Source organism: Hibiscus syriacus, unplaced genomic scaffold (genome assembly GCF_006381635.1).
Source record: "Hibiscus syriacus cultivar Baekdansim isolate YM2019G1 unplaced genomic scaffold, ASM638163v2 tig00110450_pilon, whole genome shotgun sequence".
In the NCBI taxonomy this organism is placed as follows: Eukaryota; Viridiplantae; Streptophyta; class Magnoliopsida; order Malvales; family Malvaceae; genus Hibiscus; species Hibiscus syriacus.
The window spans coordinates 470,868-496,891 of NW_024062743.1; the positions used below are offsets into that span (position 1 = coordinate 470,868).

The window sequence follows — 26,024 nt, forward strand, 5'->3', positions numbered from 1 at the left end:
GACCAAAACCCCTTATTCTAGTGTCAAGAATCGTTGACGTTCTCTGGAAATTAACAGTAAACCGTTTCGGAAAGAACAGAAACTGTCACTGCTCCACTGTCGATTTGTGTCGTTTAAGATGTCCAGTGTCATAAAAGTCCCCAGCAAAAGATTCCCTGGTTTATAGCGTTTGAAACACAACTGTCATGGGGTGATCTGACATTTTTAGAGGTGTTGTCCGACGCTTGTGAGGGTGTTTCTGATCAGTTACAAATCATACAATATTCACGAGGTCCCTGGGTGTCTCTGTCCATAACCTGCTGAATTTTAAGGGGCCTATTGTTCTGCAATTTTCCTATATTTTCTAAAAGGCGGGATACAAAATTGTTTCCTAATTTCATCTTTGAATAGTTTTGCTAAATATGGGAGATCATTGGTCCGTGTTTATCGATAATCTCAGCAGAAAAATTGCTAGGGGTACGTTAAGAGAATTGTTTAATCACCATGGTCAGGTGATTAGTGTCTTCATTCCTCGTGTTAACAACAGAGAAAAATATAGAGATTCAACCTTCGTTTTTGTTCACTATGCAACTCAGAGAGAGCAGTTGAATGCAGTTTCAAAGTTGAATAACATTGTATTAGACGGTAGAAAGGTGATGGTAAGAGTTGCTAAGTATCCGAATGTGTTTAATCATCGTCATTCAAGAGGAGAAGATGGGGCAAAAATGGAATTCAGATCAAATAATTCTATCAGAAAAGATGTATTGAAAGAGTCTTCGACCTCTGACGGGAAAGGTAAATTCTATAATAAGTTTCATGATGGTAGTTCTTATCGGGATAAATTGATGGGAATTACGAGTTCGTCAGTAAGGATGGTAAGTAGGTAGACGAGGGGAGAAGAAGTGGCTAAGGTCCCTCTTTATGTTTACATCCCGGTAGAGGAGAGAAGTTGGTTAAAGAGGACGTTGACCAGAATACATAAGCAGACATATGATGCGCAATTAATTCAGAGAACCCTACACAATGATGGCATTAATGATAGCGTTGTGAGATGGGGTTACACCACGAACTCTTGCTTAGTGTATTTTCAGTCGAAGGAGGAAATGTCAAAAGCTCTGGAGGAAAAATCATTGGAGCTCAATTACTGGTTCGACTGGTTGAGACCAGTATCATCAGAAAGAGGTGTTCTTTTGGCTTTTTGTGAAGTGTTGTTAATCGAAGATCCTTTAAATTACTAGAATGAGGTCTTCTTCTCCAGTCTGGCCTCTAGGTGGGGGGAGTTAATAGAGATTAAGAAGGAAACATTGCTGAAGCAGAACTGCAGAGTAGCGAAGATGGTCATTCGGGTGGGAAGCCCATTTGATGTCCTAGAGACAATCTCCATTAATTCCATTGGAAGGTTGTATGTGATCAAAATTAAAGTAAATTTGTTGACTGACGAACATTCAAAGGTATGGAATGCTGAGAGCAATGCTGATTCTTCTGATGAATGGGTTGTAGAAACACCGGAGAACCAGTGCGATGTTGATGGGATTTGAAGAGAGGGGGAGCACAGGAGGTTGGAGAGATATCCAAGGAGATATATGTTTCATCTGATCAAAAGTCTCGGACATGTAGAGTGGCTGCTTCTGTTTCGAGATGTAATGAGTCTGAGGTCCCGAGACGAGAAAATTTTGTGGAGGTGGAGAAAGACAAGATGAAGATAGGCATATTGTCAATGACACAAACATTTTCAGGTATCAATAAAGAGGTTAATGAGCAGATTGGAGACAATAATAAAAACAATCAGCATGTTGGCTCAAGGGTCAATCAAGATGGACCATCACACCATGGTTTTCGAAGGAGGTTCAAATCTTTGGGTCCTCTAAGTAGTAACGTTAATTACTCAGGGGGCCTTGATGATTCGCTGTTAGAGATACGTGGTGATGAGCTAGTCTCCTCGTCAAGGGATGTTTCTAGGGGAATGGGTTTTTCACCAAACCGTGTTCGCACCTTAGAAAAAATGCAACAAATAGCAGATCCGGGGGTAAATCAATCAAAAGAGTATATAACAGAAGTAGGGGCAAGAGTAATTCAAGAGAGGTTCGGAAGGACAAAGCGAAGTCTTTAGACGTTTGTTCGGACGAGGTGGAAGAAATTCGTGCAAGTTGGGAAGTAAGCAAACTATTGGGTGTAACTTTCCGAGGAGGGAAGAAAGCGTTCATGGAAAAGGCGAATGCTTTGGTTGATGGTAGGTAGTTGGGGGTAGAATTTGAAGGTCTGGGGGAAGGTGGTATTTTATTTCTTTATTTCTATGTCGGGTTTTACTATAGTTTCATGTAATGTTAGAGGATTGGGCAGAAGAGAAAATGATAGGGATGTGAGGAACAGTATTGAAGGGAGGAAGCCATCTCTATTATTTATTCAAGAAACGAAGTTGGAGAATATCAACCATTCCTTAAGGAGGAGGTTAGGTGGGAATTTTTTAAATTATTTTTGTGGTTTCTCTGGTGATTGAGTCAGTAGGAGAATTGGTAACGCTTTGGGATGAATACAAATTGGAGGTTGAGACAAATCATGTTCAGGATAGGTTCAATGTTGTTAAAGGTAATCTCAAAGAATTGTCTATTTCATGCTAGTTTATTAATGTGTATGGACCTTCAGTTGATTCAGAGAAAGAATTATTCTTTCTCTCGTTGTTAGCTTTTGTGTTGCAACTTGAATGTCCTTTTTTTCTTGGGAGGAGATTTTAATGCATATTTGACTCAAGATGAGAAATCGGGAAGAGGTCATAATAGGTTCTCTATGAGAATTGTTAATGAGTTTGTTTAGAAGGCTAGCTTGAATGATCTTCCAATGTCGGGGGCAATTTTACTTGGAGTAATAATAGGGAAAATCCAACCTTCGTCAGACTAGATAGATTTCTAGTTGATTCGAACTTCTTATCTGCGTTTCCATGTCTCAACCAGAGTTTGCTAATGAGATCATTATCGGACAACAACTAGTTAGTTTGGAAAGTAAAGGCATGGATTGGGGGCTGAAACCTTTTAGATTGTTCAATTACGTGCTAGAGGAGGAGGGTTTAAAAGAAAGAATGATGGAGGAATTCCAACGAGTCAGGTTGGGAAGCAGAAGGAAATGGATTTATAGCATACTTAAAAGATCTAAATTTGTATTGAATGAGTGGTCTAAAGGCAGTTACAATAGAAAACAAGGATCAATTGCAGAGCTGGAGAAATTTATTCATGTTTTAGAACTGGAGATGCAACAAGGTATTACTTCTGTCTCTATAGAATCTTTGGGAATTATACAAAAAAGAGGAGGCGATGTGGTTGCAGAAATCACGAGTGAAGTGGTGCTTAGAGGGAGATCGTAACACAAGATTTTTCCACATGTGTGCAACAAACAGAGGAAGGGTGAATGTTATTAAAGAGCTGAAAGTGGGAGGTCAATTAACTTTGGATTCTGAAGATATTAAGGAGTACGTGGTTAATTTTTTCAAAGAGGCATATAATAATAACCTTGCAATTGAGGTTGAGGCCTTGGATTTTAATTTCTCTAAGATTTTAGAGGAACAAAATTCGTTTATGGAAAGACCATTTTCAGTGGAGGAAGAATGAGAAGTAATTTCATCTTCCGATAGCAGTAAGGAACCAGGTTAAGATGGATTGACAATGGGGTTCTTCAAGAAATTTTGGTCGGATAAAGGGGTAAATCATTCTTTCATTACCTTAATCCCAAAGAAGATCAGTTCGGAAAATATCGAGGACTACAAACCGATAAGCCTTGTGGGTGGATTGTACAAGATTTTGTCAAAGGTTCTTTCCAGGAGATTACGTTAATGTATAGATGTGGTTGTTGGTCCTTCCCAATTTTCTTTCATCCCAAGTCGGCAAATTATGGATTGCTCCATTATCGCAAATGAGGGGATTGACTGTTGGAGGAGAAAAGGCCTTGAAGGAGTTGCATTTAAGGTAAACTTCAAAAGAGCATATGATTCAATTAATTGGAGCTTACTATTGAAAATAATGAATTGCATGGGTTTAGGTCGAAAGTGGGGATCATGGATGATTATATGCGTTTCTACGGCTACCATCTCTGTGTTGGTGAATGGTTCTCCTTTAGATGAATTTTGGATCGCTAGGGGTATACGTCAAGGTTGCTCTTTTTCTCCGCTTCTATTTAACTTGGTTGGTGAACTATTGAGCTTGATATTGACAAAGGCTGTGAGGTTAAGCTTATTTAGAGGATTTCAGATTGAGAGTCAGGGAATTTCTTTCGAGCTATCTCATCTTCAATTCGCTGATGATCTGTTAATTTTTTGTAATGCTTCAGTTGGGGAGCTAAAGAATGTCAGGAGGGTGCTTATGATCTTTGAGTTGATGTCAGGGCTGCATATAAATCTTTCGAAGAGCAGATTATTTTGTATCAACATGAACGACGATGCAATTAGTGAGTGGGCTACATCAATAGGGTGCTCTGTGGGTTTGTTCCCAACTGATTATTTAGGTTTACCACTAGGGGCGAAGAAAAATTCAGTGTCTTTGTGGGATCCGGTTATCCAAAAGTTTTATAAAATATTGATGGCGTAGAAGTCAGCTTCACTATCCATCGCTAGAAGAATTGTGTTGATAAAGTCGATTCTTTTTTCTCTACCAATTTACTTCATGTTGATTTTCAGATTAACAAGGTGTGTTATGAAGAGACTTAATTCAATTATGGCAAGATTTCTTTGGGGGTAGTCGGGAACGGAGAATAGAATTCATTGGGTAAGTTGGGAGACTGCTTGTAAGCCTAAGGCTTTGGGAGGACTTGGGGTTCTAAATCTCGATCTAATGAATAGAGTTTTATTGGGTAAATGGACTTGGAAATTTTCCAATGAGAAAAATTCCTGGTGGAAAAGGATAATTTGTTGTAAAAATAATATTGACTTGAATTCTATGGGGGTGGAGAGTTCGAAATCTTATAAAACTTCTTGTATTTGGAATGGGATTATGAAGAATTGTTGCTCGAAAGATGAGTTTGGAGTTTGTTTGTGGAGCAATTTTTAACTTAATACAGGTAACGGGAAATCATTCAAGTTCTGGCACGATGCTTGGTTGGACGGAGTTCCAATGAAGATTTGGTTCCCTCGTTTGTTCACATTATCAAAGAATAAGGAGGGGATTGCCGATTTCATGACTGCTAACTCGACAGGCTATTTTTGGGATATTGCCATTAGAAAAAACTTAGTTGATTGGGAGATGATTCAATAGAATGAGCTTATGACTTTGTTGTATAACTTCAATCCTACGCCTTTAATTGATAATAGTCTACTATGGACAGGAGAAGGAGATGGGTGCTTTTCAGTGAAATCTTGCCTTAAAATTTTTCTTAGTAGATTTGTCGATTATTTTAAGTGGGAAAGCAACGTTTGGGCTAGTGTGGCTCCTTCTCGAGTCGAATCTTCTGTTTGGAAAGTGGTGCACAACAAGATTGTTGTTAAAGTAGAATTAATAAAACGTGGGGTGTAAGGCATAGAAGATCCTTTGTGTCCGTTCTGTGGGTCGGCTCAAGAAACTGTTTCCCACCTTTTCTTCTATTGCAATGTGTCTTAGGGATTATGGACTAGCTTTTTGCATCGTTGGGAGATTTCCTTTGCAATTCTGGATTGTCCTACATTATTTTTTTTTGTCTGGGCTGATCTTGTACCCAAATCACGGGTTTGGGAGTTTAGCCCAGGAGTCGTTTTGTGGTCGATTGTGAAAATGAGAAATGATATTGTTTTTAATAATGGGAAATTGGATTGTATTATGCTATCTTTTCTATCGAGGTACAGAGTGACAACTTAGTTTTCTACGAAGTTTCCAAATCTGATAGTTTCCTTTCATAGTCTTGTGGGGACCTTGCGTTAGCTAAACGTGCGATGTGCAATGCTAAGAGGACTTTAAAGGAAGTTACTTGGTCTCCTCCTCTACCAGGATTTGTTAAAGCGAATGTTGATGGTGTTATGGATAAGTGGTGGTCGAAGGGTGGCATTGGTGGGTTGATTAGAGATGAGAAAGGAGGGATGTTGGTATCGTTCTATGAAGGTATTGGATCCAGACCTACTATTATGGAAGAGTTGATGGCGATAAAAAGAGGCTTGAATTTGTTTTGGATTTGGGGTTATCGGTAAACAAAAGGCTTATTTTGGAATCAGATAATGTTATGGCAGTCAACTGGATAAAAATGCATTAAGTTTCACCCTGATGTTCTTATCCTTAGTAAAAGATATTGCAGCAATTGTGGTGTTAAAGGTGTCATTGTGAGTCATGTGGTGAGATCAATTAATTGGGAAACTGATAAATTCGCTAAACTAGGGATTAGTTAAGTGGAGGGGATATAATTTTGTTGTTGTCCTACTTCTAGGGAATTTTGATAGTTTAGGTTTATTATGCTTAATTGTAGTGCATCTATACGCAGTGTTTCCAAGGTCTTTTCCAGTCTTGTAATATTATTGTACTTGGTTATTATGCAATAAAATTTATAAGGCACTCTTTTCCTCCTTCCAATGTTCGTTAAGTCCTTGTTGCTTGATGGATATGAAGGGGGTTTTTAATGAGGCCTTCCTTATTATAAAAAAACATACTCAATGTTATCATACAACATACAAAAGAGTTATTAAAACACTTTATAAACTGGAGCTCCGTGACACAAAATTTAAAACAAAAATAATACATCTCAATGTTTGATAAAATAAATACATAAGTAAGGTTCTCTGAATAAGCATGCCCACCAAAGCTACAGTACAATACTCTTAAAGAGATACTGGAAGTCCTGCTATGACGGTATTCCACAAACTGCCCAAGCTACTGGCCTACCAACGGAAAACATCCGAAGGCTGAGCTTACAAAGCTCAATAGTATAATTGTTAATTTAGAGTAGCATGAGAATTTCATAAATATAAGCGTGCTAAAGATATAGTACTAAGCAGTAGGTACATGCATGATCTAGATCAAGTGCTACCTATTTAGGGCTTGGTTATTCTTATGCTGAAAAAAGAGTCTCGCGCTTCCCTTAATCCTCTGCTGAAGGTCTCTCTATGAGAACACTTCTAAAGAGTCTCTAAGCCTAATAATTGTTATTACTACGCATTATCTAAATATGATACTAACTCTACTATGCATTATCTTACTACAATATAACTCTATTGTGCAACACCCAGACATAAACACATAAGTTGAGGTAGGTATCATGGTGCGGCTGAGGGGCTACATCTCGGAGCTTACACACCTCTCTAGCCTACCTATACTACTATGCAACACAAGTTGAGGTAGGCATCATGGTGCTACTAAGGGGCTACATCTCAAAGCTCACATACCCTTCTAGCCTACCTATACATGTGTGTAATCTGGGGTGTGATTTGAAACTACATCGGAAACGTACATCCCACCAACTTACTCCGTCGAGTCTTGGGGCATCTACGGCCAACTAGCAAAAGAAGTGTCGTGGCACTAAGTAGTGTATACCTGGACAAACTAACAAACAAGATAATCGTCCTACTACTAAAGTAACTCGGGTGTCTTGGATGTTTCCCTAGTGTCACACAAAGGCTAGTTTTCGATACTTATCTCTTAAAATATTTTAAGTTATTTTTGTTCTCGTTTACTGTTTTTCCCAACTGTTTTCTCGCTTTTTCTCTTATCTATAACGAGGTGCAAAGGTTTATTAGTATGTTACTACTGATATTTATTAGGTTATTATTTTTTGGTCGTTCGATACCTAAAGGTGTTTTAGTCATTCCATGCCTCTAATGAACTCTCTACACGTTTATGGGTTTTACAACAATTTATGTATTTGCTGCTCACTGGCTTTACTATTCCTTAGCCATATACCTAACTCGGGTTTAACTCTGAGTAACAACACTCTAGTCACTCCTGCTACGTTTCCCTTAAATTCGCCCTTGAATTAGAGAGACAATTGTACATCTACCATTCGTTGACATTCCTGCAGTTCACGACTCCACTGGCGTATAATCTAACAAAATCGTCCTACTGTTTGTTGGTACATCCCCAGAATGATCCATCATTCTTAGACACTTGCTACTTGCTCGACTGAAAAAACTTGAACGTGTTATGCCTACTATGGTTATCTGGAGTGAAAATAATTTAACTATTTGATATTTGCATAATAACCCTCATTATAAATAGGCCCAAAGGCACCTTATTTTCATTTCATTTCATGCTTTCCTCTGGAAAAAAAATTTCCATTATCCCAAAACTCTTCTACTCTTCTCATTTGAACCCAACCCCGACCATATTCTCTGATGAACAATAGTCGTTGCATCGTCGTTCCGGCCACCACCCACAGTCGTCAGACACCTAAAAACTACACCACCCAAAAGCTTATCTTTCCCATGGTTTCCATTCTAAGACCCAAAATCACAAACAAGACCTCGATTATGGTTGGCTTCCACGAACAAGACTCTTTACTCCTCGAGGCAAAAAGATAAGTTCTTCTTCATCTCAGTTTTCTTTGCCCTATTTTTTATAGCTTTTTCTCGAATTTCCACTCCCTTCTCCCTTTCTTCTTTGTTAGTAGGTATTTATAGGTTCGAAGAGGGACTTTGTTTCCCTCTATGCATGGGTTTAATCCCACAATTAGTGGGATCCTCCTTTGGGTTTGGTTGTTTTGCCGATTGTTGCTATTACTTTGATTCAAAAGTGATTTCTTTCTTTGTTTATGTTGATTTGTATAGTTGGTAGCCTCTGATACTCGAGATTTCCTCTACCAAATTAGGCAAAAATCTGGAAAAGGGAAAGCTTTCCTTTTTCTAATTTGTGTGTAGCACTCACGCACGACCATTATGCTTTTGTGATGAGTTGTTGATCATTGGATGACCTTGGTCGATTCTAACAGCTCAAGTTTATGTGGGACTCGTGCTTTGTATAGTTAGAGTTTTAAAACCCTAACTTAAACCTGATCTTAGCCATTCGTTCACTCCATGATCTGATGGCTCCAATGTATGTAGTGTGCCTGCTAACTCTGTAAACCCTAGCTCCTTTGGTCAAGTGGGCTTCCTTAGTTGGCCTCTACGCCTGCTCTGCGTTTCTAGTTTTGAACTTACCCAATCTGCTGGGTTAGACAGATTGGGCCATTTGCCTTAGACCATGACTTGTTGGACCTTAAACTAGAATCTTGTACTTTCAGACTTAGACCCATAAAATAAAATAAAAATAAAATGTAAATAAATAATAATAATAAAAGTAAATAAATGAAAATAATATATATATACATTCAAAACCGTATATTATATATATTTTAAAAGTCATATGTTTTCAAAACTATATATTATATGTCTTAAAAACTTATTTGTTCTCAAAACTATATATTATATATATATATTTTTAAAAGGCTTAAATATAAAAAAGGTACGAAACGTATGCCTTTGGTTCTAATTTAGTGGCTAACATTTATTTCATTCCAGTTTGGTGCCTAACAGTTCATTCCGTAACTCAAATTGGGTTAGGTTGTGATGGACCGTTAAGTTCAGTCGTTAACCCATTAAAAATGCATTGAGGCATGTTTTTTAATATTAAAAATGATTTCTTAAAATAAGAAATTGAGTAAAATGAGAAAATGATTTATTTCCCTCTCTTCCTCTTCCTATTCCTCTCTTCCTCTTTCTCTCTTTCCCTTTCTCTTTCCCTCTCTTCACTAGTAAAGTACTGGGGAAATGCAGGTTAGTTTGCAAGAGCTAGAATAATCTCATTTGTGACCCATCGTTCGTTTCAACTCATTTCCAAGCTTGCTTTTCGATACCACCCAATAACGCTCCCTTACTACGCATCAGGTTCGCCAAAAACATGGAAAAAACTATATCTTATACTATTATAATTATGGGTTTGATGAGTTGAAGCAACTTCAATTCCCTTCCATTGATTGTATTTTGTTTTCTATAGATTTTGGTTCTTGCAATGGGTTAATTTGTCTTGGTTTTGTTTTCCTTGATGGTATTTTTTTTGTTTTCTGTAACACTTCGATTCAAAAGTATGTTTTTTGCCCCCTCCTAGCATGGGCTGCAACACTTACGCTGTAAATTTTGATTTTGGGTTTGATTCGAGAACCAATAATTACAAGATACTTATTGTTAGGTTTGACAAGGATAGTAATTTGATTCAAACTTATTTGTTTTCATTGAATGAAAATTGTTGGAAAATAGTTATTGCCATTGCTCCCAATTATGAATTTAAAGATGATACTTCAATGAGATTCATTAATGGAGTTGTTCATTGGTTATGATATCAGAAAAGAAACAATGGTGGGTTTAGTAATAGGATTTTGGGGTTTGGCTAGAGTGTTGAGGTGTTGTTTGAGATAAGGTTGCAAACTGAGAAAAGGGAAAGAGGGAAAAGATGGACTTTACTGGTGAAGAGAGGGAAAGAGAAAGGGGAAGAGAAAGAAAGAAATCATTTTTTATTTTTTTCATTTTAATTAATTTATTAATTTAAGAAAACATTTTTTAATATTAAAAAATGTCACGTGGCATTTTTAATGGGTTAACGGTCAAACTTAATGGTCAATCATGGCTTGACCCAATTTAAGTTACGGAATGAAACGTTAGGCACCAAACTGGAATGAAATAAATGTTAAGTACTAAACTAGAACCAAAGGCTTATGTTGGGCACCTTTTGTATATTTAAGTCTTTTAAAAACTCTATGTTTTCAAAAAAAATATTATGTATGTATATGTGTATATATATATATATTATTTTTTTTTTTTCAAAACTATACATGTTTTGAAAACTATGTGTGGTTCAAAACCACAAATATTTTCAAAACTGTATTTTTAAAAAATATATAATTCATAATGGACCAGGACAAAAATTTGTGTCTACAACTGAGGCAACCCCTTTACTTTCGAAATTATGTTTGTTTTTTTTAAAACATACTCAATGGTATCTACAACATACAAAAGAGTTATTAAAAAATTTTATAAATCGGAGCTCCGTGACACATAATTTAAAATAAAATAATATATCTCAAAGTTTGATAAAATAAATACATAAGTTAGGTTCTCTGAATACATATGCTCACTAAAGCTACAATATAGTCTCTGAAAGAGACGTTGGAAGTCTTGTTGTGACAGTGTTCCATCTGAAATTGATTATGAGAAATGTCAATCTTTCAATATGTCAAGTCGGTTGTAGCTTCTCACTGCTGAGTTAAACAACCACCATCGATCTTTAAAGAAGCTTTTGAATCGAGTATTTTTCGTCTTGAAGTTGAAACTTGACTCTAAAGCTGCAAAAATTATGTATGCGAAAAATGATAAATGTGATACTCTTAAGTATGCCTAAGATGCGTGCAATATGAATTAGTTATGTTTTATCTTCTGGATGGAGCCTCATTTTGCCTGTCGGTCTTGTACTCGAAATCGGCCATGCCCCATTTTCTTCTCGGGTTACAGCCTCTAACATTTGAGATTGTCCTGTTTGAAAAAGTTTTTCTCCTTTAAATTATTTTAGTAGAAAAAAAGGATACGAGAATATAAAAACTATGTGAGACATTGCTCCTTAATTCAGGCTCGCAATCGGATCAAATCATAAACATGAGTTCAAAGAATATTAAATGAATCAATAGATCTTTCATGCTTTCAGAGTTATAGCTCTTTGAAAATATTCCAATGGATGAGTTGGCTTTAGGTTGGCCTCCTATTTTCTAAGGTTTCAGCCCTAAAAAATGTCAGTTTTTTGTCATGGCAACATATGATGTAATCTAATTCAGCATCATGTTTACATTGACTATTCCAACCTTTCAAGGGAAGAAAATTTCTAACTTCATATATAAAAATGCTTATTTCATATGTTATAATATATTTATTTTCATATATATATATTATATCTATAGTTATTATTATAGTAACTTATTCATTAATATGTGAGACATAAGTTATTATTATATACTATAGTACATATTTTTATCTTATACACATTATATAAGTTTATATACTTAGTTTATTTCCTCATGTTATGTATGTAGGCACATTCGGCCAACACTTGGGAGCTACATTGGATCTAAATGGAGCATGTAACAGCAAGGAAAGTTACATAGGGACGTTTAGTAGAGCATAAGGAACCATTGATGAGAAGTTGTCCGGAGACCCGTGAGCGTATAGCTGGATTGAGCTGAAGTTTTGAGCTGTAAGATGACCTCATTTCAGCTGGGGAGTTGTACCATCATCATCACCACTCAGACCACTTCAACTATGTCCTAAGTCAAAATTTGTAAAATCGTACCTTTTCACGAAATCTTGCCACCTCAAGAGGTATATTTTCACAAGGAGCTGTCATAATGTTCACCATGCTACAACTCACCTATGGCCAACTCACCTCCAGCTCATTCACACCAGAACTAGCTCAAACATGAAGGGTTACCTTTCCCAAACATTGTGACCTTTCATAAATGATACTGCCCATGAAGATGTCCTTTTACCAAGGAGCACGTTGGTGAAGAGATCACACTCATTGGAGGCTTAAATCACCACGAGACATGAGATAGAGCTCCATACCTATTCGACCACACCACATGCCTTGCACATGAGAGATTTGGCGCCAAACATGAGGAGGCACATCATCATTCGGCCAAGTGATGTGTCTTTGGCACCAAGATGAACAAGCATGCACATTCGGCCAAGGGAGATGTCTCCCAATCCTTTTTCGAAACATCAAGCCCCTTTATGAAGGGTTAGCCAAACCATCACCAAGCCAAGGGACTTCTCCTTTCATTTTGAATCATTATGTACTTCCATAGAGACATGTACATAGCCGAAACACTATGTAACCATTCAGGCTAAACCCTCTCATTTCCTATAAATTGAGAGTCTTGCCATCATTTGTAAGCATTTCATCTAATATATTAAACAAACTCTTGTGAATTAATTTCTCTTCAAACTTCTTTGTGAATTTTATCGATTAGGCAAGTATAATTCATATATTTGTGGCGTAATACCTTCCATTTTGATTCCTAAATTCCTAGATTTATATCTAGTGGGTTGAAGACACTATCACCACCCCTCAAGCAAGTTTGTGAAGATCGGTATTGTGCTTCCTAGCATTGTTTCCTCTTTGGAGTGCTTGAGATACAACATCAACACCATCACCATTTCATCATCAACACCAACAACATCATCCATCAAGACCATAAACATCTTCTTAATTCCGTAGCCGTCTTTGTTCATTTTCTTTCATTTCATTACTTATGTTATTATTCCATCATTAATCATATTTCTTTATTATCTTTGTTGCAGCCCAAACTTATAATTCAAGGACATCAGCACTTGTCAATTCTAGATTGGGACACAATAAGGCTATCTACTCACTTCCATCAAAGCATGTAGATTCAGCCTACAACAAGCGGTATTCAGAGCATAGTTGGATTGACAACAAAAGTGTCATTGGCGTGCAAAGCAAGAAAAAAGAAATTCAAAAAGGAAGACTCCTACAACAATCAAAAGAGTTCAAAGAAAAAAAGAAGAAAAAAATCAGAAAAAGGAAGAAGAAAAGAATTTCAAAAAGAGAAGCAAAGCCAAGGAAAGTGCTCTACATTGCAAGTACATCAAAGAGGCCTATCTACACTAAGAGAAGATAACCTTGTTGTTTCTTGAGAAAGGTTGCAGTAAGTATTGTTTCTTGAATTGTAAGTCACCTCTTCCTTTTCTATCCTTTCATTTTTTCTTGTCTTCAACCATTTCCTTCTTTTAAATACCTTGAATACTTTTTTCTACCTTTCCATTTCTATTTTCTTTTCTACCCTAACCTATTTGCAGCCGACACACACAAGGAAATAATTAACTTGTTCTAATCTTGAGTAAGTTCTTTAAAGGACTTAGCAAGAGAAATTGAGTGGAAAAAGGCTAATTGAGAGACTGAGATCAGAAGGGGAACTGTTAAAAGCCAAATTATATTCTCGATGGTAAACACGAGTGTTGAGTGGAGTGATCTTAACATTTCTTTGGAGTGAATCTTGTGAGATTTTGTGAGTGTGCTGGTAAGGTTTAATTTCTTTTTATTTTGTTTACTAACCATGTCTCAAAGTCCTTAAGATAATACAGGTCAACCAAACTTGCAAATACAAGCATTGATTGGAGAAATGATGAGAATGTTTCGTGTGGAGTTTGATGCTCTTCATGATAAACTAGACCAACGACAAGATCCACCACAAGCTCAGAACAATGATACTCCTCGGAGGAAACAACCTCTTCCAGAAGATGATGTCCTAGATAATTATGATGAAGAAGGACCAGCAATGTTACAAGGACCTAGGCGTGCCAATGTTGATGATAATATGAGCAACATCAAAATCAAGATTCCTCAATTCCAAGGGAAAACTGATCCTGAAGCCTATCTTGAATGCGAAAGCAAGGTGGAACATGTTTTTAGTTGCCACAACTATTCCGAACTCAAGAAAGTGAGATTGGCAACCAAGGAGTTTGTCGATTATGCTTTGATATGGTTGAATCAACTTACTATTACCAGAAGAGGAATGGAGAAAGACCAATCTCAACATGGCTTGAAATGAATGGTATCATGCGTAAACGTTTCATTCATGTTCATTATCATCGGGACTTGTTTCAGAAATTGTAGAACCTTAAACAAGGCCAACAAAGTGTGGATGATTACTATAAGGAGATGGAAGTGGTAATGATCTGAGTCAATATTGAGGAGGATCGTGAAGTAACCATGGCTAGATTTCTTGTCGAACTCAATCCAGAGATTGCCAATACTTTGGAGTTGTACCATTACATAGAGATCGATGAAATGGTGCAAATGGCTATGAAGATAGAAAGGAAACTATAGAGAAGATCTATATCTCGTACTACCATGCCTATACCTTCAAGATGGAGTCCAAACAACTTGAAGAAATCTACCCCTACTCCTACCAAAGAGAAGGTCGAATCATCTAATGCTCCACAACTCAACAAGGATAGCCGAGGAAAAGAGACCCCTGAACGATCAAGAGACATTCGGTGCTTTAAATGTCTTGGGGTCATGTATCTACACAATGTCCCAATCGAAACACCATGTTACTACTTGGATATGGTGAAATTGAATCTGACCATGAAGAAGAAGAAGCACCGCCAACAGAAGCCGAGGAAGAAACAAACATTGGTGCTCCCTTGAAAGGTGAAGCTTTAGTAGTTAAAAGAAGTCTGAATACTCAAGTGGTAGAAGATAATTCATAACGAGAAAACATCTTTCATACCCGATGCCATGTGAATGAAAAGGTGTGTTTCATGATCATAGACGGTGGGAGTTGTACTAATGTTGCCAGTACCATCATGGTGAAGAAATTGGGTTTGAAAACATTGAAGCATCCAAATCCCTACAAACTAGAATGGCTCAATGAACGAGGAGAACTTAACGTCAATAAACAGGTGATGGTTTCTTTTTCAATTGGGAAATATAAGACGAGGTTATGTGCGATGTTGTTCATATGCATACTAGCCATTTACTCCTTGGAAGACCATGCAATATGATAAGAGACCATCCATGATTGTTGTACCAATCAATATACGTTCAACCATGGAGCGAAGAAGATTATCCTAACACCTTTGACACCTAAACAAGTCCAAATTGATCAAATCAAGATGAAACAAAGTGTTCAGGCCATGAGGAAAGGAAAATCCTAGTCAAGCAAGGAGGAAACTAGTTCAAAAACAAGTGCTTATACATCTAAGTGATTGTTACAAAAATGTTTAATGACGATACGCAAGGATGATGAAGATTTTTCTAACCTTGAAAATGCAAAAATTTTCTTTGACTTGCAAGATGTTCCAAGCGACACAATTCATCAATTTGGGGGACAAAATGACGTGATCTTTCAAGAGCCAAGAGGTGCGATTAATGAAAAACAAAGAGTGACAATTATTCATCCAAAGGACATAACCCTTCAAGAATCAAGAGTTGTGCCTAATGAAAGACAAAGGGAGGCGATTCTTCATCCAAAGGGTTTAACTTATGAGGATTATAAGGACATCACCATTCCAAGAGTCATCGCTTTTCATGATTCGATGCACACATCTATTGAGGAACCAATGGACATGACTTTTGGAATGATAAAGGACATAATGTTCAAGGCAAATGTCTTTAATAGACATGAACTTTGAACATTCATCTAACAGGAAGTATTTCTTAACTTTAATTATGTTTGATCACTTTTTTACTTATGAAAGTTTTCTTTGTTTTCGGATCAAGAACTTCCAAAGCATTCTTTCAAAAGATATGAACCTTTTCATAAAGGTACTTATTGAATGGAAGAACACATGGAAAAGAAGACCTTTCGATTTGAGGACATATCGATTAAAAGAAGGGGAGGATGATGTGATCCAATTCAGCGTCATGTTTACATTGACTATTCCAACCTTCCAAGGGAAGAAACTTTTTAACTTTATACATAAAAATGCTTATTTCATATGTTATAATATATTTATTTTCATATATATATATTATATCTATAGTTATTATTATAGTAACTTATACATTAATATATGAGACATAAGTTATTATTATATACTATAGTACACATTTTTATCTTATACACATTATATAAGTTTATATACTTAGTTTATTTCCTCATGTTATGTATGTAGGCACATTCGGCCAACACTTGGGAGCTACAATGGATCTAAATGGAGCATGTAACAGCAAGGAAAGTTACATAGGGACGTTTAGGAGAGCATAAGGAACCATTGGTGAGAAGTTGTCCGGAGACCCGTGAGCGTATAGCTGGATTGAGCTGAAGATTTGAGCTGTAAGATGACCTCATTTCAGCTGGGGAGTTGTACCATCATCATCACCACTCAGACCACTTCAACTATGTCCTAAGTCAAAATTTGTAAAATCGTACCTTTTCACGAAATCTTGCCACCTCAAGAGGTATATTTTCACAAGGAGCTTCCATAATGTTCACCATGCCTCACCTATGGCCAGCTTACCTCCAGCTCATTTACATAAGAACTAGCTCAAACATGAAGGGTTACCTTTCCCAAACATTGTGACCTTTCATAAATGATATTGCCCATGAAGATGCCCTTTTACCAAGGAGCACGTTGGTGAAGAGATCACACTCATGGAGGCTTAAATCACCACGAGACATGAGATACAGCTCCATACCTATCCAGCTACACCACATGCCTTGCAGATGAGAGATATGGCACCAAACATGAGGAGGCACATCATCATTCGGCCAAGGGATGCATCTTTGGTGCCAAATGAGCAAGCATGCACATTCAGCCAAGGGAGATGTCTCTCCATCCTTTGCCGAAACATCAATCCCCTTAATGAAGGGTTACCCGAACCATCACCAAGCCAAGGGACTTCTCCTTTTATTTTGAATCATTATGTACTTCCATAGAGACATGTACTTAGCCAAAACATTATGTAACCATTCGGGCAAGCCCTCTTATTTCCTATAAATTGAGAGGCTTGCCATTATTTGTAAACATCTTATCTCATATATTAAACAAACTCTTGTGAGTTAATTTCTCTTCAAATTTCTTTGTGAACTTTATCGATTAAGCAAGTATAATTCATATACTTGTGGCATCATACCTTCCATCCTGATTCCTAAATTCATAGTTTTATATATAGTGGGTTGAAGACACTATCACCACCCCTCAAGCAAGTTTGTGAAGATCGGTATTGTGCTTCCTTGCATTGTTTCCTCTTTGGTGTGCTTGAGATACAACATCACCACCATCGCCATTTCATCATCAACACCAACAACATCATCCATCAAGACTATCAGCATCTTCTTAATTCCGCAGCCATCTATGTTCCTTTTCTTTCATTTCACTACTTATCTTATTATTCCATCATTAATCATATTTATTTCTTATCTTTGTTGCAGCCCAAACTTATAATTCAAGGACATCAGTACTTGTCAATTCTAGATTGGGACACAATAAGGTTATCTACTCACTTCCATCAAAGCGTGTAGATTCAGCCTACATCAACATGCCTTTTCTTTGGCTTGACATTTTAATTGGATGCAGACAAAATGACGCAACTAGCATGATCAATTACTAGACCTTCTATTTCGGTCCTCTAAAATCTCCCATTTGTTCAAACTTTGTAAATTCCTCTATCTAAGGCAGTGCAAAAATATCGGTCTAAAAATGAAATTCCTGAGAGCTCGTGTGAAATTGACTGGAACAGGTGTTCTTTAATCCCCTTAGCCCATCTTTACTGAAACTCCATATTTTATATGCCATTGTCTGGCTTGCTGGATCCATGATGTCGGGGCGTTTAACCAATTGCTCTAGAGGGACAACTCAATATCATTGTATAGATATTATAGTCACCTTATCAGGCTAGCTGAATATTATCCATAAAGCCGGGGCGTTTAACCAATTGCTTTAGAGGGACAACTCAAGCTTTATTGTATAATATTATAATCACCTTTATCAGGCTTAGCTGAATCTAATCCATAAAGTTGGGGCGTTTAACCAATTGCTCTAGATGGACATCTCAAGCTTTATTATAGCCTGGGTATTCGGATCCAATTTCTTAGTTTGACAAGAAGAACCTGTTATAGTGTAGGTGTTGTTGAAAGTCGAGGAATCTCATCTTTAGAGTTCAATTTCCAAGCAACTGGCCTAAACTAGATTCACGTACTCGCCTATTCCATCTGTGAAGATTATTATCATCACAGAATGTCTTAAACAAAAAGTATAGTAATGTTATATGCAAAAGATGCCCCACATTATCCGCTCCTATGCATACCTAAATACCAAGCCTTCTTTTTATTGCCTTTTGAGAGGAGAAGTCTATATCGGTTATTTGCAAGAGAAGGGTACGGTGTTTGAGCATATTTTTTGGGGTAAGGTCAAAGTCATTGTTTTACCACTTTTTATTCGTGTTACTTTGCCAAAGATCTGTAACTCTGAATCATTTACAGAGTTTTTTAATTCAGTTGATATTCAAAGAATTTCAAGTCTGCAAATTTGATTTACTGCTCACAATTTAAAGTAGCATAAATTCATTTAAATATTCATATAAAGAAAAAGTTCAAAAAATAAGTTACACAAAAAATATGGGAAAGTTTAAAAACATACTCAAACAGACTGCTACAAATGATGACATGAAATGATCTTCTTCTTCATTTGGATGCCCTCGAGTTGTTGAAGTCGATTTAATTCTTGTTACGCATCTTCTGCACAATTATTTTGAATGCGTAACAGTTCTCAATAGTGTGCCTGGGACACCACCATGATATTCGCAATGAGCATCCTCGAAATGTTCCTTTTCCTTCTTAGGTTATCTGGAATCTTGACTAGAAGTACCTGACGGTACACTGCATTTAATTTTGGGCCGGAGATTGTAACACCTTTATTAGTGTTTAGGTGTTGATGTTGTTAATCTCTCTATCCCTCTTCTTCATAGGAGGTTTCTTGCTTGCATCCCCTTCCTCAATTTTGCCTTGCTTTATGGTTGTTTCTACCATCTCCCCAGCCATAACTAAGTCCGAAAAATTACCGGATGTGATTGCAACCAGGTGCCCGAAGTAAGGAGCCTTCAGTGTTTACATGAAGAGCTTCCTAGTTTTCTTCTCATCCAGGGTGGATAAACTTGCACAGCTAAATCCCTCAATTTCTGTGCGTATTTTTTGAAACTTTCGTTATGCTTCTTCTCCATGCTTTATAGCATAACTCGATCTGGCCTCATGTCATTGGCATGTTTGTATTGTTCTAGAAATGACTTGGCTAAATCCTTCCAAGTCTTGATATGGGGTTGCTTAGTTGATTATACCACCGGATGGCTGAGCCCGACAGACTCTCCTAAAAGAAGTGGATCGGGAGTTGATCATTTCCTCTATATCCTGTCATTTTTCGGTAGAACATGGTGATGTGGGCGGATGGACAACTATTCCATCGAACTTCTCGAATTTTGGGACTTAAATTTCATAGGAAGAACCAACTGTGAGACTAGACTGAGTTTCGCGGCATCAACTCCATGGTAGTCATGGTCTCCTTTAACTACCTTCATTTGTCATCCAATTGCTTGATTTTCTCCTCCATCTTATTTGTTTTGCCCTCTTCGTCCAAATCTGGTATATGGTAATAACCCAAATTATTCTCAGGATTAGATACTGCAGTTTGTATCTTTACAGCAGATGGGTTTTTCTTTTGTAGCGGATAGGTCCCCTTGAATTTCGGGTAAGATTCCAGGTGTGATAACCACCTGGAGGTAGGTGGCTTAGCTACCCCATCAGACGAACCTGCCCCAGGCATACTTTGATGTAAGCCAGATAACTTGGCCATAATCTGATCGACCAAGGACTCTTGGCTCTTCGTGATTTTATATAGGGTACTCTGATTGCTCTTATTTATCTTTTCTTCTAGCCCCCTCTATAACTTCAGCATATTTTCCTCAAGTTGAGCAATTTTCGCTTCCATCTTCTTCTTTTTTGAGCGGGTGTTATGCGGATGGGGTGTGTCCAATGCTTGAGGTGGTGTATCCAGTGTTTGTTCCCCTTTTTTATGAGACACATCTCTTGTTAGTTAGTGTGAATGTAATGAAAAGAAGAAAAATTATGCGGAATATGCAAGAATGCATGATACATAAAATGTTTGAGGCATTGATCCAAAAATGAGTCTGTTATTATAAATAATCTTTATTGGGGATAAAAGTGTTATTTCTTAAGATACAAAAAACATTTTAAAGGTATATTCTTCTAGACCCCGAACAACTTCTGACAGGTTGATTCGTCTTCCGCCTTTTTCTGTCACCGGCTAAATATCCTGTCGAACTTTCTCTGGGCTTCTTTTTGTACTCGTGCCAAGAAGTCTTGAATGGCTACATCTCTGGTTTTCACTCTCTGTTGGGTCTGTCCCTAACGGAAACACCATTGGAGGAACTATCCGAAGCCTGTTTCTTGAATTCGTCAGCAATGGCCTCCCATTTTAACTATCGCTTTGTCATCTTGTTCTTGTCACCTTTGAAGGGTCTCCCCAGGTCAGTGACCTTTTCTCGTCTGCCCCTGCAACTTTTGCCAGCTCAAAAAGTTGAATTTTAGTGTGCTTGGTGTAAACCCGATCTATTATGAGTCTTTTCGGACCATAACCGAACTCCTGAGCTTTTCATCTCTTGTATTATAACCCCTTTCTTTTTATTTACGTTTAACGAACATGTTTTTGGTGGATCAACACCTCTTTTGAATGATGTAAATGATAAAAAATGAAAGAGAACAAAAAATGAAAAAGAGTTAGCAAGGTAAATCAAAACAATAATGAAAATAAAAGTCCTACCCCACATGTTTTAATTCCTACCCATACATGATCGCTATCTCGCATGGTAATTTTGAACAAGTCTTAACCACATATCTTTCTAGTTCGAATGCTTTGAACAGAAAGTAAAGCAGGAAATAACTCAAGATAACCTAGGGTTTAGAATGAGGTTTTGGGGTGGACTCTAATTCCTTGTAGTCTCCTGGTTTAGATTATAAAAAAGGTACCCGATTTTTCCTTGTTGGGGCCCCCTTGGGCTTGCCAGACCCTTAGTCCTAAGCCCATTACAAGCTCATGTGGACTAAATTAAACTTGAGATGATACATTCCCTTATGCCCGCACGGTGAATAAATTCACACGAAGACATAATGTATATGTATCTCGAAGGTTACTTGCTAGGCCTATGCAGAGAATAAATTCTCACGAAGGCGTCGCTTTCACCCCCACTTAAAAGGGTCCAGAGCTCGGGTATAGAACCTTAGATGGAAAAAAGCTTAAAAGGATGAAATCTTTGAAAGAAACCGTCAGTACAACTATTTATTTAAAAATAATAATAATAAAAAGTAAGTAAAAAGGATCGCAAAGTTACCTTAAAGTTTAAACTTACCATTTTCATTAAAAAGACAACTGGAAATTAACCTTTAGCCTGACTCACTTACCTTAAGTCCCCAGCAGAGTCTCCAAGCTGTCGGAACCTTTGACTTGAATGAAATGTGTTAGAGCCGCCACCGATCATTTATTTTTAAACAAATAGGTTGATCGGATACCTCGATTTCTTACCTGGTTTGTATCTTACCAAAGATATATAGGATTCGAGAGTCGGTTACAGTCAAGGAAAGATTAGCACCCTTAAACTGCCATTTCGGTACTAATTAATTTTCAGTTGTCTTTAATTAAGAAAATTGAAAGTTTAAATTAAAAGGTAAAAGTTTGATCCGAATTACTCACCTTTAATGGATTTAAAAGTGTACCCTTTAAAAAAGGTCAGAAAAATATTAGCTAAATTAAAATACAGAATCAAAAATACAATAACTATAAAAATGTCACGAAATAAAACAAAATAAATACAAAATATATAAAAACCAAATAAGTTACCTAAATTACAGAAACAAATAAAATAAAAGAAATAAAAAGAAGAAAAACAATAAATAAAAAAGAAAAAATAATGAAAAAGAAAAAATAATGAAAATAAATAAAAATAAATATATATATAACTATTAGGTACAAAAAAATAATAAATAGGAGATGAAAAAAATAAAAAAAAGTAAACAAACCTAACCTACTAAGCTACTACATCATTTCACCGAAAGAGAAAAAAAGAAAAAAAATTTGGTCAGAGAGAGAGGGGACAAGAAGAAAGGGAGGGGGCTCTCCAACAGTCGAAAATTAGTGTCTACAAGAACCATGCTATTGCGGCGTTTGTATCAGGAACGTCGCTAAAGAACAATACTTTTGTGGCACTCGTGTAAAAAAACTCCGCTATAGAACTTGACCTGTTGTGGCGTTTGTATAAAAAACACCGCTATAGAACCTGACATGTTGCTGCATTTGTATAAAAACGCCGTTATAAAACTTGACTTGTTGCGGCATTTTGTGAAAGAAAAACGCCGCTAATGTTTACGATGTTGGTTTGGCTGATTTTTTTGTGGTTTTTTTTAAGCTGAGAGTATTCTTAGCAACATTTTAAAATGTTGCTATAGACCTATTTTACTGTAGTGAATGTGAAACAATTAGGTTAGAATAGAAGCAGAAAAGATGAGAAAATTAAGTTAGAGTAGAAGCAGAAAATATGAGACATTCTTTGTACATGACATTGCAGGATAGATTAGTTTGCATTTATGCCGAAGAAGTTCTGTGTGAAATAATAACTCAGAAAAGATTATGAAAACACTAAGAAGAAGGAGAGTGTTTTAAATCGAATGTTTTGGTTGGAATAAGAATAGAGAGAAATTTCTCTTATTGTTGTACATCTTGAAAGGGAAAAATCAATCTCTATTTATAGGCTCAAAGTAGATGTAAAATGATAAAAGATCCAATAGTATTGACAACATGATTAATTATCATAATCACTATTTTAATGACTATAAATCATATTAAATATTTTGTGATAGCTTAAAATGGTAAAATATAAACCGCGATAAACAATATCTTATCTTGAGGATCTTGTCTTAAAAGAAACACACAAATCGAATTAGACCACACCAAACGGTACTCACATAATTTGAAATTATTTATATTACCAATATTTCTTCACTAATGCGGAAAAAAAATCTTTAAAAAAAATGAGAACTTAAAGTTAAAAACAAAAAGAGCAATAGCGAGACTAACTGCTTAAGCATTAGCAAATGTATCTTTAACTAATACATAGTGAGAATGAGTAGCTCTTTTCTTAACCAAGTGAACGAATTTTGAACTTGTTAAGATAGCGATGAACTCGGAACACACTAACTGCATTAATCCACTGAATTCCTTGATGAATTAACGATATATATGGCTATAATACCTCATTTGTTATTATATATACATATTTCTTTTTCCATATGATATTACATATTTTCGTAAATATCATAAAAATGACAGCTTTGAGTGATCCTCTTAATGTTGAATAATGGCCATTTAATAACATCAAAAATAACTTAAAATCAATTTATGTTTAATTAACTTTAAATGACCCCTGAAAACCATTAAAATTCCTTTACACATATAAAGGAAACTGACATCGAGTGTAAACTGCCAATTTAAATAATAGTTTGGTTGCTATGATGAAATCATAAAATGGTACATTTAAAACACCATTTTAAAAACACGAGATTGCTTCAAACTTTAAGCAAAGTGCATTATAGCATTCAAATATAAAAAACTCAAAGGATCGATCATGTTTCAACGTAATAATTTTCTACCATACACTAGAAACTCCTTTTTTTTAATAGATTTCGCTTCTAAAAGAGAGATTAAGACGGCACGATCCGCCGTTGTTAATGATCCTAGCCCATCGTCTACTCACAACTGCGCCGCGCTTGTCTTTCCTTTCTTCCCGAAATGGAGGAAATAGTACGGTACGTATTTTGCATGCCTCTTAATTGTATATTGCTTGTCTGTTTCGGAAGCAGTTATTGTAGGGGCGAAGATATCTTCTTGAAGCTCAGACCTTTCGAGGTATGCATTCTTTGCAATTTCAAATCCCATCTATCTTGTGCATTTTTTTTTTTTTGTTTCTTGTATAATCAATTTGAATTGAAATTTTTGAGTGATTCATTACAGATATCTTCCCATAAAAAGCAAAAGAGAAGCATGGGCACTAGAAAAGTAGATACGTGAACTGATACTGCAGGTGGTAAAAGAGAGAAGATGGCAGCATACGAGGAGGACTTACTGGATACCGACATGCTTCGCAAGATGAAACAGGTAACGTTATACACATGACAGAATGATACTCACTAGATTATGAACTAATCTTGGAATCCTTGTTCTGTGTGATGCAGCTTACTATGGTGATTCAGGAATCGTTAAGACTTTATCCGCCGGTAGCCATAGTGTCAAGGGAAGCATTGGAGATATGAAGTTTGGGGAGATTTTGGTACCCAAGGGTGTAAATATCTGGATTATGGTGTTGGCATTGCACACTGGCCCTGAAATTTGGTGTAAAGAGGCCTACACATTCGATCCGAACAGATTTGAGGAAGGGATAGCGGGTGCCTGCAAGCTGCCACAAACGTACATGCCATTCGGGGTCGGGCCTCGAGTGTGCCTGGGACAGAACTTGGCGATGGTTGAACTGAAACTAGTAATAGCTCTCCTTTTGTGCAATTTTGCTTCTCCCTTTCTCCCAACTACACCCATTCTCCGGTTCTATGGTTGGCGATAGAGCCAGAAAATGGAGTCCATCTCTTGGTAAAGGAGTTGTGATTCCTGTAATGTGCCTATGTATGATGCAAACAACCGATTTGGTTGGTCTGTATGCCTCTGGATAAAGAGATTAATTATAGAGATATACGAATAAGATTGAATTTCATTGCCTATGCATTTCAGCAAAATCAGTCTGCCCGCTTAACAAAACCCACTACCACATGCTATTGTTCATTAATTTACACTGAGCTATTTTCCTAACAAAAATATAACAAATTTTTTAGGTCTAAACACAGCAAAATTTATTGCACTATGTTGCAATCACGCCTTCGTAGGATGAAGCTGAGACGCTTGTGTTCTTGACTGTATTAAGGTTGCCTGAGTCAACTACTCTTTGAATTGAAGGGTTGGATTCATTTGTGCCGAAGCTGAAAGAGTGGTGATGGATTGGTGACGTTGTGTAGGAATCCTTAACGAATAAATGGATCAAGACCCAATTACCATAAAGAGTTAGGAACCATCAATATAACAAAATGGATAAAATATGGAACTTGACCTGCTATCTATTGAATAGATAAGAACCAAAGTTATAATTTGATGGTTTGAACGTCACGCTTTAAAAATCGATAAGTTTGGAAGATAGAACACGCCACAAGACTAGCTTGATAATTCTAAAATAGAAACGAGATAAATTTCTAACTTGTCAAGGACAAGAAAGACGCCTGGTTCAAAATAATTAAGATGTGAGTTACAAAGTGGAATATGGTGCACAACAGCAAAATGGGTTTAGAGTGCCATTTTTAGCAGTGTTTTTTGAACAAACGCCGCTAAAGACTCAGACTTTTGTGGCGTTTGTTTATAAACGCCACTAAAGAATCGTATTGTATTGGCGTTTTTATACAACGCTGCTAAAGACTCGTACTTTAGTGGCATTTTTATATAAACGCCGCTATAGACTTATACTTTAGTG

At 36.7% G+C, this 26,024-nt stretch overlaps 1 protein-coding gene across 1 annotated transcript; it reads left to right on the forward strand.

Moving 5' to 3' along the window:
• Positions 1 to 5,863: 5,863 nt before the first annotated feature.
• LOC120126114 (steroid 17-alpha-hydroxylase/17,20 lyase-like) lies at positions 5,864 to 25,073 on the forward strand. The gene is made up of 4 exons (XM_039144399.1): positions 5,864 to 6,111; positions 24,319 to 24,364; positions 24,550 to 24,613; positions 24,691 to 25,073. The coding sequence occupies exons 1-4, from the start codon at positions 5,864 to 5,866 to the stop codon at positions 25,071 to 25,073; spliced, it is 741 nt and encodes a 246-aa protein (XP_039000330.1).
• Positions 25,074 to 26,024: the final 951 nt, after the last annotated feature.

Excerpts from the sequence above, each read along its gene's own strand:
- LOC120126114 (XM_039144399.1), top strand. The coding sequence starts at position 5,864 with ATGTGCAATGCTAAGAGGACTTTAAAGGAAGTTACTTGGTCTCCTCCT. Across the intron at positions 6,112-24,318 it reads TTTTGGATTTGGGGTTATCG|TTATTGTAGGGGCGAAGATA; the intron begins GTAAACAAAAGG and ends TTTCGGAAGCAG. Across the intron at positions 24,365-24,549 it reads TGAAGCTCAGACCTTTCGAG|AGAGAAGATGGCAGCATACG; the intron begins GTATGCATTCTT and ends AGGTGGTAAAAG.